Source organism: Erythrolamprus reginae, chromosome 2, assembly GCF_031021105.1.
Source record: "Erythrolamprus reginae isolate rEryReg1 chromosome 2, rEryReg1.hap1, whole genome shotgun sequence".
NCBI lineage: Eukaryota > Metazoa > Chordata > Lepidosauria > Squamata > Dipsadidae > Erythrolamprus > Erythrolamprus reginae.
Window position 1 is genome coordinate 12,607,907 of NC_091951.1, and position 12,180 is coordinate 12,620,086.

Consider the following 12,180-nt stretch of genomic DNA (forward strand, 5'->3'; position numbering starts at 1 on the left):
TAGTTGTACATTCAGTCTTTATTTGATGATATAAATTTTTATAACAGTTTTTAAAGTTTGCAATATAGGCTGTTTTGTTTTTACGCCAAAGTAATCTTTTTTCGGATTGTAGCTTTCTTATTTTTATGGGTAATTTATTTCTCTTGGTTTTTGTGTATATTAGAGGTATGTGTAATTTTATGACTCTTTGGATCTCGAACAGAAATTTATTGTAATAGTCATCTACAGTGATACAGCCGGAAAATATTTTGTTCCTATCAAGATATGAGAGGTCAGATTCTATGTTGTCATAGTTGGCCTTCTTAAAGTTGAAATTGGTTGTTCTGCTTTGGGGTTGTTTATAAGAGGATGTACATTGGAGCAAAAGTTGGGGTTCTCTTACTCGGAGTCCATAAATTGAATGTAAACTGTTGCAGAAGATGTGGTCTAGGCAGTTGAGGAGTCTGTAACTAGTTGCACTAACTAGTTGCACTGTTTTCAGTAACTAGTTGCACTAGCTCTAGACTAGTGAAAGCATTGTAGAGGGTTGAGTGAAAGGGTTCAGTTGTGCATTCATTTAGCGACCAGTTAATATGTGGTAAGTAAGAAATATGAGGGGATGTTGGTAGGAGGTAGTGAGGTTAATTTGTTCGCATGTGAGATGTCGTAGTCAGGGGCTCTATAGCATAGGAGGAAGCAGAGAGTGGTGTCTGAGGTTAGTTCACAGATGATTGTTTCAGGGAGGTAAAGTTCTTGCTTAACTTGGATTTGCTTTAGGTTGAGTGATTTCTTGTAGAAGATTGCAACTACACCTCCTCTGATTTCCCCTGATTTTCTCACCCACCCTTCAGTCTCTGGAGGGGCTCAGAGTTAATTCCGATATTTCCACAGAGTCTCCAGTGGTGACGATGAGCAGCAGGATGGAGGTGGAGGATGGGATGGAGACACACGTCTGCCGGGTCCATGGTTTCCACCCCAGGGAGATTGATGCCTCCTGGACGAGGGACGGGGAGGTCTGGCTGCAGGACACCTTCCATGGGTCTGTGGTCCCCAACGCGGATGGGACCTACCACTACTGGATCAGCATCCAGATCGACCCCAAAGAGAGGGGCCGCTATCGGTGCCACGTGGAGCACGACGGCCTGCAGGATCCTCTGGACTTGGAGCTGAAGGGTGAGAGGCTGCAGGGAGGGAAAGGCCGGGCTCTTTGGCAGCCTGGAGGGGGGTGGGAGAGAAATCTGACCCCAGGTGTGTCCAGATGTGAACATACCTGAGCTTTAATCCATTGGTTTTTCCAGTGATTGAGGTTGGTGAAGCTGCAGGGACCAGACCATAGAACTGACTTCAGGTTATGGAAACTACAGAATCCCATCACAATACTTGGCCGATCCTGATGAAATGCCCTTAGATCCCCTCTTAGGCCTTCCCTGGTTCTTCCCCCCAGCAGAAAAGCAGCAGTTACACTGAGGACCAGAAATAGATTTGCTTTTGTTTACAATTCCTAAAGTAGAAGAATCAGGAGGAGTCTGGTAGCCCCTTTTCTGAAGGCAAATTTTGATTAAAATTGATGAACTTTAACTGACTTCAGGAAATGCAGAGAGTGGCTGGACTGATGCATCAGGAGTCAGAAAAGAGGCTCCCAATTCTGAGTTTTTTTCCCCATCAGAGACTAACAGGGTTTCCTGATTTAAAGTTGCTGCTCTAAGAAAGATAATGCACATTGTTTTAAGATATCATATGTGAGTTCCCGAGGCTCAGCATAAAGCCCAAGGAAAAAAGCCCTCTCTCAAAGAATTCTGCATATGCTCAGACCTAACATACACTAAATTTCTAAACTTGCAAAATTCAATTTTTTATTGATAATTGTTACCACGATACAAGAAGTATTCAAATTTAATTGCTCTTTCCCCCAATTCAGAATCCACTGATTCAAAATCCAACCTGGGGCTCATCATTAGCTTTGTTGTGGCTGCTCTGCTCCTGGTGTGTGTGATTGTTGGGATCATGGTGTTTATCAGTAAGTATCCTTTTGGGGGGGGGATGATGGAAAGAAGATGGGGAGATTCCCCCCAAGTCTTTCCCTTTAGGGAGCTCCTTCTGGGCCTCCTTCTGCCCTGTTGTCCCAGCCCTCTTGGGGAGCCTCTGAGATCTCAGCCTCTTGCTGGGACTCCAGTCTCGGTTCAGCTGAGTCTGAGATTCAGGCAGTCTGAGGTTCTTCTGAGTTGGGAAGAGGCCTCCCAGTTCCTCTGTCCCTCTCAAGGCTTTGATCAAAGAGCAGCAGAGAAGGATTTCCATGGGGACCTTCCTCCCCTCCCAGCTGCTGATTTGGGGCAAATCAGGAGATACATTTGGTATTTTGAAGATCTTTCTGTCTTTATTGATGGAACAAGGTGACTGTGAAATATCTCCTGGGGTTCTTCCACCTAAAGAGGGAGAGTTTGGATGATCTCTGGTGGATTCTTATGAGCTTTCACTGATTTTTGTCCTTGCAGAGAGACGTCAGGATGTCTACAAAGCAGCATCAAGTGAGTGATTTTTTCCCCTCTTTCAATATAATCTCCAACTTAGAGCAAGGACCATGTTCTGCCTGACCAGCTGGCCACACAACAAAGCAGTGTACAAACACACACACACACACACACACACACACACACAAAGGCTTGCGAAAGTCAAAGTTCTCTTTCTGTACAAAATTGGCTTAGAGCCACAATGACTGCAAAGAATGTTGGTTTACGATCCAAAGGTCAGGGTTAATGACTCAAGCCGACAACAAAAGTCTCTCAAGCTTGCTTCAGCCAATTACTCAGTTGGCTGAGTTTCAGAAGTCCAATGTTCTCCAAAGTAAATGCAAAATAACGAAGCTTCAATGTCTACAGAATCCAAAATGAGTTGAGAATTCCTATCTCTGTTTCTGTCAAATTCCGAACGATAATTCCCACACAGCCTTTCGCAAGCCCTTCACTTTTTAAGCCTGCTACAGCTCTCTTAATTGCTGACAGATGTGCTTTAGAATCTCCATCTGCGTCTGCGCAGCTGCTTCAGGCACCCCATCATTCTACGCACCCTGACATTCAGACTCTAACTGGAGATTCTATAGGCTCTGCAGGAACCTCTGCCTCTCTGGCACCTTCCCTTTCCACGTCTCCTTTCTCCTCACTGTCTAACTCCTCTGTAAGCCAAACAGGTCTTCAGTGACCAGAGGATCTGGCCGTGAGCCAACCACAACAGACCAGGGACACCATCACTTGAGGAGTGTGTGTGTGTGTGCGCGCACCCCCTTTTCATTACAGCCAGGCTGTTCTTGGAAGTGGAGCCCCCAAGGAGAAACATCTGGGACGAGGAACCCTCAAAGAGAAAGATTTGGGAGAAGGAAACTTGATCCAGTTGGTGGAAAGTCACTCTGACTAAAAAAAATGCTGTTTCCCATATAGGCAGAAAGGAAAGGTTTGGCCAAAAGAGATCAGAAGCTCCATAAAATTAGGGATCAAAAGAGGTCATTTGGAGCTTTAGGGGGATGCCAGCTGGATTTCCTCATGGTCTCCCGCCACAAGGCTGCTTAAGTATGAACTAGTTGAAAAAAGAAACTTTGGACCCATCTGTTTTAAGTTGGCTCTGCCTTCTGGCTTTGGGTGATGCACACATCATCTTTCGGCTGTGGCGAGGAGGGCGTTTGCCCAGGTTCGCCTAGTGCACCAGTTGCGGCCCTATTTGGACAGAGAGTCATTGCTCACAGTCGCTCATGCCCTCATCACTTCGAGGTTCAATTATTGCAACGCTCTCTACATGGGGCTACCTTTGAAAAGTGTTCGGAAACTTCAGATCGTGCAGAACGTGGCTGCAAGATCCATCGTGGGGCTTCCCAGATTCGCCCACGTTTCTACAACACTCCGTGACTTGCATTGGCTGCCTATCAGTTTCCGGTCACAATTCAAAGTGTTGGTTATGACCTTTAAAGCCCTACATGGCTTTGGACCAGAGTACCTCCGGAACCGCCTGCTACCGCACGAATCCCAGCGACCAATAAGGTCCCATAGAGTTGGCCTGCTCCGGGTCCCGTCGACTAAACAATATCGTTTGGCAGGCCCCGGGGCAAGAGCCTTCTCTGTGGCGGCCCCAGCCCTTTGGAATCAACTCCCCCCGGAGATTGGAACTGCCCCCACCCTCCTTGTCTTTCGTAAACTACTCAAGACCCACCTATACCGCCAGGTATGAGGGAGTTGAGACACCTTTCCTCCAGGCTTTTTATATTTTATGTTTGGTATGTATGTGTTGTTTGGTTTTTAAATATGATAGGGTTTTATATGCTTCTTTTTTAATATTAGATTTGTTTCGCTATAATATTGTTTTTTATTATTGTTGTGAGCCGCCCCGAGTCTTCGGAGAGGGACGGCATACAAATCTAATAAATTATTATTATTATATAAATTTTAAGAATTATTTCTGATGCCTTTTAGTCCAGGAAGTTTGGTTTAAACTCTCTCCATGTATTTGTGAGTCTTTGATTGTGTGTGAGAGAGAGAAAGGGAGGGAGAGGGAAAGGGAGGGAGGGAGGGGGCTGGGGTCGGAAAGAGCTGAGCTTCTCCACCTATAACCAAGAGAGAGACTTTCTCGCCCTCTTTTTCTTTCCTTCTTTTCCAGCAAGTGACAAAGGATCCAGCAGTTCAGACCAGGGTAAGTGGGAGGGAGCGACTACTGCTGCTGCCTCAGCCATTCTGTCTCTTTGCAAGACTTTGGGGGGATGGGGGAATGAAAGGAGGGAAAGACCTCCCCCCACATTTTAAAGCTCCCCCCCAATTCATACTCTCTGGGTTCCATCTGAGTCTGGTTCTGGTGGAATAATAAGAATAATTGGAGCCACTTTGCCTTAGTGATGAGAACGCCAGGTGAGACCATAAGTTCTGCCTTAGGCGTGAAAGCCGTCTGGATGCCACAAAATCCTCTCTCCTTGTACTGGTTCATTCTGCAGCGGAGAAGGGAAACTCTCCCTGTTGAATTCAGGCAGGAGAGGCAGCCAAGAATCTGCATGGTGGAGTCTTGACCCCCATTGGAGAAAAGGAGCCTCAGTTCACAGAGGGGAAATTAGAACTTTGCCGTCTTCGATTCCAACCTAAGAGTAGTACATAAAATCATCTGCTTCAATGTCCTTCCTCTCAATGAATACTTCAGCTTCAACCAAAACAATATAAAAGCACATAATAGATACAAACGATGGTAAACTGCTCCAAACTCAATTGCAGAAAATACGATTTCAATAACAGAATTGTCAATGCCTGGAAAGAACTACCTGACTATGTGTTTCTTCCCCAAAACTTTAACCTTAGACTGTCTCCTCCCCCCATTCCTAAGAGGTGTTTAAGCACACCAACCTGCCTACCATCTCTGTCCTAATATTCCCTTTTATTTGTATCCATTTCATGTATTGATAATTATTGTGGTTCACTCACGTCCTGCACAAATAATCATGGACTCAGAGGACGCAGAGACTAGGGAGGCGTGGCCCACATGTCCTGTGTTTCTGGCACCTGACATGGACAGTGATGGAGATGAGAGGTCATGGTCAGAACAACAGTCAGGGCCTGCTACACTTCCTGTCTGGAATGAGCCTGCATTTCCTGTCTTGAGTGACTTGAGAAAAGGAGGAGCCTTTTTTAGATGCTAAAGTGCGAAGAGCATATAAAAGACTTGAATGGTTGGCTAAGAGAAGAGTCACTCGTGTGTAGTAATGCTGGGTAATGGGTCATGCCCTCAGGGTATTTAAGAGTAAGGAAACCTCTGCCTCGTTGCACAGAACAACTGATTATTCTGGCTTCTAGTTTCGGGATCATTGTCTTGCATTTAAAAGAACAGTTTTGGCTTCAAGAATAATTCCATTCTTCAAGATTATTCCTGTGTGGTTTTGCTTTTGATTAATTACTGCTAATTATTATCTGTGTTATCTCTTTTCTGGGACTCTTGCCAGATGCAATATCCTCCCTGCTCCTTTTCGGCAAAGACATTTATAGACTTTTGCTTTCTCCAAAAGTCTGTTATTTGTAAATATACTCCTTGTATATAGTAAATTCCTTTATTATTTAATCCAGATGGTCTGCATTTGATTTCTGGGGGATTTGGTGCTAACACATATTTATTTATTTATTTATTTATTTATTTATTTATTTATTTATTTATTTATTTATTTATTTATTTATTTATTTATTATTAATTGGACTTATATGCCACCCCTCTCCATGGACTCATGTTTATACTTGTATCTCTTTTTAATATATGCTTGATGAAAATACATAAATAAATACAGTACCGGTACATTTTTTTAAAAAAAAAGGAAATAGGGAAACCAGTAGCGATGCCATGATCCCTGGTGATTAGAGACACTTCTGGTGGCATAGCTGAGACCTGCCTGACTCTGGAAATGGTGGTGGTGGTGAGATTCCCTCAGAGATGTGCTCAGCTAGGTTTAGGGTTTGACCCCAGTCAATAGGCCAGGCAGAATTGGTGGGGTTATAACAGTCCTTTGAGAATCTCTTCTGGCACTCAGGATGCTCCCACCCCACATTTATGGTGGTCACTCCCTGTTTCTGACTCTGGGTTGACATGATGGGCTTGTTGCTACTGTACCAGCCTCCCTGCTGCATGGCCAACTCCCTGCCTCAATTGTTGGTGACCATCTCAGGGTTGGCATGGAGTTGCCCAGGATTATGGTCCTAGGAGACTTCAATCTGCCATCCCTGTGTTTGGCCTCAGAAGCAGCCCAGGAGTTCGTGGCCTCCATGGTATCTGTGGGTCTCCCAGATGTCCAAACTTGAGACCATGATCAAACACACTGGACATGATCTTGTTGTCAGAGCAATGGCAGTATGATCTTTATTTATTGTTTTAAATATTCTACATGGCAATATATTTAATTTTACTGTGAGCTGCCTAGAGTCACCGTTATAAGATATTTGGGGTGGAAGATAGATAGATAGATAGATAGATAGATAGATAGATAGATAGATAGATAGATAGATAGATAGATAGATAGATAGATAGATTACTCACTCACTCACTCACTCACTCACTTACATACTTACTTTATGGCCTCTGAGAAGTTTGTGAAGCTGAAGAGGTTTAATGGTGAAGAGAGAGATTTGTCCTCCTCACAGGACAAGATATTGATTCATTCTGTGTCTTTCTCTCCAATGCAGGGAGCAACGAGTACATTTAGCAGCCCCCTTGCAGGTGAGTTGACTGGTGGGGCCCATATGGGGTGAGAGGGAGGAAGGGAGGGCTTTGGAGTCCAAGGACTAAGAGAGGGTGAAGGTACTTTGGAAATTCCTCTTCTGTCTCCTGTTCATCTCAAACACGGGAAGGGAAGCAATTTGGGGGAAAGGGGTGGGGTCTTCCTGCCCCAATGCTTTTATCCTGTTCTATCTCTCAGGCTCTGTGACTGTCTTTGTTAAGTTCTGGCACTGAAGAGACTTGGAGACAGTAGTAACTAACAGCTCTTTATGTAGAAGTCATAGATCCAGCAAAGGAACCAGCCAGGAAGCTCTCTCTTTAAATCTTGCCGTTGACTGGTAGTTGCTGATACGCCTGAGCAAAATCTAACTTTGTAAAAACGGTGTCTGGACCCAAAGTGTGCAATAAATGCTGAGCTACTGACACTGGGTACACGCTCTGTAGGAGAGCCTTATTTAATATGCATTTATAGTCAGCACAGATTCCGATTGACCCATCGCTTTTTAACGGTCTGACTATTGGTATTTCCCACTTGGAATAATTGACAAGCTCAAGTATTCCTTGACTAATAAGTTCATCTTAGGACAATAAGTCAATCTTAGGTTTAAGTATGAAGGAAACTCTGCAATGTTTTAGCCAAGGGGCGTGCATAAGCGCACCACTGTGCCTACCGTCCCTGTCCGATTGTCTTCTTTTGTTACTTTTTATCATTACTTATCTAATGTTTAATTTGTACAAATCATCACCCTATAATTGTTTGACAAAATAAATAAATTACAAATTAATAGGGACTATCTTCGGGTCTAGACCAGTGATGGTGAACCTATGACACGCCTGCCACAGGTGACACAGAGTCATATCTGAGGGTAGAGGAGGCATTGCCTATGTCAGCATGCACATACTGGCCAGTTGATTTTCAACCTTCTTTTTGGTCATTTTCGCTCTTCCCGGGATTCAGGAAAGCTTCCTGAAGCCGGGGGATGGCGAAATATGGCCCAACGGGCCAACTGAAAGTTCAGAAACATTTTTGAACTTCCCATTGAGCCATTTTTCATTGTCCCCAGGGTTCAAGTGGCTTTCCTGAAGCCTGGGGATGGCAAAAAATGGCCTAACGGGCCTACCAGAAGTACAGAGGCTTCAGTGAAGCCTGTGCGCATGCGCAGGGGAGGTTAGTGCAGGGGGATTGTGTGCATATGCGGGGGGATTGCATTATGGGTGCATTATAAGTGCATGAGATCGTGCGTGCATACACCCTTTTGACACCCGACTCAAAAAAGGTTCGCCATCACTAGTCTATACTAAATTAGATTGTTTTAATAATAGATTTGTTTAAATTGTCTTCTTATATTGTTGTTAGCGGCCCCGAGTCTTTGGAGAGGGGCGGCATACAAATCTAATAAATACAAAGAAAATACAAATGAGATTGGAGTGCCCACATACGTGCTGAGCCATTGGTTGAACACATCTTGGAATTCATGGAGAAGGTTGTCATAGTTGCTGTGCTGATCTCAGTTCCCCCCATCCAAGGCACTGAACCAGTCTAGGCCAAGCAGGCTTGACAGGCGGTCACGGATAACAGTGGAAAGCTTGTTTCATGGCGGCCAAATCTGACATTGAGTGTCCCATAGGCCATCACAGGAATCTTGTTCCTTTGGTAGTCATTGATGTGCAGCGGTTGAACTTGCAGTTGTTTCTGGTGGAGGCACGATATGGCTCTTTTCACATTAGTCTAGGACATTATGGAGATAGACGAGCCAGTGTGTTATCTCCATTTCGGAAGGAGACCCTTCTACAAGCACTGTGATGACCAATTTCTGGTTATTCTGAGTGCCTGCCTGGCCAATGTGGCTTTGATCAGTTTGGTGCGACAGGCGGTATTTAGCTCTTGGTTGCAGCCTTTCCCTGTCTCGCTTTGGTTCTTGCTGCCGCTTCCTGCAATAACACAACTGCAACACCACTCTACAGGCCCTGGCAATATGGCCCATCTTGTTGCAATGGCAGCAGATGGCACCTCTGAACTGGCAAGAGTTTCTCAGATGGCCTTCACCCCAGCTGAAGCATGGCTTTAGCTTTTGTCACTGTTGTTGGGGTCATCACGGCACCGGTTTTCATAGACTTCAGAAGTCTGCTTCTTTGGGGTTGATGCACTCCAGCGGTGTAGCGACTCTGCAGCTTTAATCGATGACTCGGCGGCTCGTCTAATGCCATTTGCATTAAAATGTTAGTCTTTGCCAGGACCCTCTGTTGTAGTCGGATATCTTGACCCCTGCAGATAAGTTGATGTTGCAATACATCATCTAGTTCACAGAAATCCCAATGTATGGGTGCTTTCCTTAGCGTTGGTCGATATTGGTTTAGATTCCTCCCATTGCGTTGCAACCGCTGACAGAATTCGTGCTGACGAACTACTTTGGATGGAACCGGTGCATAATCCATTTGTAACACATTCTGAAGCGTTTGCCAGGGAATTGTTTCCACCCTCATTGGCTCACCTAGTGACTCAGCTGTGTCAAAGACCTCACAACTACAATGGCTAAGGAACTGTTGTGTTTGGGCTTGGGCCAGCCGTTGCTCCCACAGATGGGAGAGATGCGGCACAAAGTGAGTGCGAAAGCCTGGCTGACAGCCAGGAAGACGTGGCAGACAGCCATGAGGATGAGGCCACTGGTTCAGAGGAGTTGGCAGACAGCACGCAGGACCCAGCAGACTGCCCAGGGGATTTGGCAGGCAGTCCCTCAGACAGTCTCTCTTCCTTGGATTCCTCTGCAGACATGCGTAGCCGAAGAGCCATGCAAAGGAGGGCTCAATTGAAGGAATATTACAGGTGATCATAGTAGCACCTGGGCTGGGTGTGGTTCTTATACTGAGGGCTGGGTGTGGTTCCCTTAATGAGGGCTAAAGATATAAAAGGGAACAGAGGCACAAGGCAAACTGTGGCTGTTTATCTGTGTTACTTTGTGGTTCCTGCTCTGAAGTTTCTGTTCCTTTGGATTTCAACCCAGCCTTTTCAGGCACGTGGGAGGTGAAACCTCTGGGACTTGCTGTTTGCTCTAAAGATTCAAAGGACTCCTGAAACGTTTCTGCTCCATGCAGGTTGTCTTTGTTTGCTTTTTCCTGTGTTTTGTATTTGGCTGAATTACGCCTTGCACTATCATTATTTCCTGACACTAAGGACTGGTTTGGTTAATCCTTTTTTGTTTGTTTAATACAAGTTTGCTGGTTAGAAGAGCACATGTGTGTTTGATTTCTTTTCTTTGGGCTGTTACGAATTGCCTGAGCCCAGTCAGGCAGAACAGGGAACAAGGCTCGCTTACTGTTTTCAGTAAACACCCTATAATAATAATAATAATAATAATAATTTATTAGATTTGTATGCCGCCCCTCTCCGAAGACTCATTTGTCTCTAGGAAGCATCTGAAACGAGTCATGTAGGACCCCTAGTTCTCTTTGGCTGGGTTGAATGAAGTTGGCGTGTGGAAGGCTGACAAGGCTTGCTAGGCAATTTGAATTTGATGCGTAGAAATAGCCATCATCATGTTTCCTGCCAGGTTGGATCTTCGGTGCTGAATGGAGGTCTCTTCAGTTTCCCAACTTCGTCACCAATGTTAAGTTCTGGTACTGAAGAGACTTGGAGACAGTAGTAACTAACAACTCTTTATTGTAGAAGTCATAGATCCAGCAAAGGAACCACCTGGGACGTTCTCTCTTTAAATAGAGGGTTGCCGACTGGTTCAAACAATCAGCGATCTTGGTTTTCCCGTTTCGGAGAGCGGACCTGGGGGTCAACAGTTTACACTTAGTCAAACCTCAATACGTAACATCCTTGAACCAACTAACTCTTGACTACTTTCTCCCTCCTCTTTGCAGAGGACACTCCCAGAATAAAGAGAGAGAAATGAAGATGGATCTGCCTTCTGAATCAGGCCGGACTCTTAAGAGACCCTTTCTGCATGGTGGAACCAGGATAGATTTGGGGTCTTTCATCATTGTTTTTATCATTGAATCCGTAACCCTTTTTTATTATGATTGAGGAGCAGAGGAGAAAAGAATATATTATGTGTTACTAATTGGGATCAAAATATTTTGTTTGGATTTTGTAGATAATAGTTTCTAATAGCCCTACATGGATTAGGACCACATTATTTACAGGACTGTCTTCTACCCCACATGTCCCAGCGACCAATTAGATTCCACAGAAGTGGCCTTCTCCAGGTCCTGTCAGCCAAGCAGTACTGGCTGGCAGGACCGCAGGGAAGGGCCTTCTCTGTGGCTGCTCCGGTCCTCTGGAACCAGCTCCCCCCAGAGATTTGCACTGCCCCCACCCTCCTGGCCTTTCAAAAGGCTTTAATAACATAGCTTTACTGGAAGTCCTGTGGCCATTGATGAGAACACTCTGCTCTGGCCAGTAGTAATGAATGACTGATGCCATGAGTGATGGATGTATGTTTTTTATTACTTGGGTTTTAAATTTTGTATTTTGTTTTATCTTTGTACACCGCCCTGGATCCATTGGGAGAAAGATGGCCTATAAATTTAAGTAAGAAATAATAAAATAAATAAAATAAAATAAATAGATAGATAGATAAATATAAACAAACAAACAAATAAAATGGTAGGTGAATTTACGATTAATGTCTACTTGAAACTATATGGCTCTTATAAAAGGTTGTTGTGCAATTGGGAAATACAATGGAAGGAAGAGTTAAAAAAAAGAAATACACAGGCTGAATATCATCAAGATTTAAAAATCTATAAATTGAGCAGGATAATTGTTTTTTTAGAGGAATTTATGATATATAATACTTCAATGGGAAGAATGGAAGGGAAAAGAAGAGGATGATGAATTAAATACTATTGGGAATTACAGAATATTTTAAAGGTTTATTATTCATAAAGGTTTATGGAATAAATGGAGTAAGAAAAGATACAGTGAAAAAATAAAAATAGATCAGGGAAGATAGATTAGGGAAGATGATTACACTG

General features: G+C 44.2%; 1 protein-coding gene across 1 annotated transcript; it reads left to right on the forward strand.

The window, feature by feature from the left end:
• The first annotated feature begins 600 nt into the window (after positions 1-600).
• Positions 601-11,913, forward strand: LOC139159751 (major histocompatibility complex class I-related gene protein-like). Its single transcript, XM_070737124.1, has 6 exons — positions 601-1,152; positions 1,898-1,996; positions 2,472-2,504; positions 4,618-4,650; positions 7,164-7,197; positions 11,065-11,913. Exons 1-5 carry the CDS (start codon positions 888-890, stop codon positions 7,181-7,183), a joined length of 450 nt encoding a protein of 149 aa, XP_070593225.1. The 5' UTR covers positions 601-887; the 3' UTR covers positions 7,184-7,197; positions 11,065-11,913.
• The last annotated feature ends 267 nt before the right edge of the window (positions 11,914-12,180 follow it).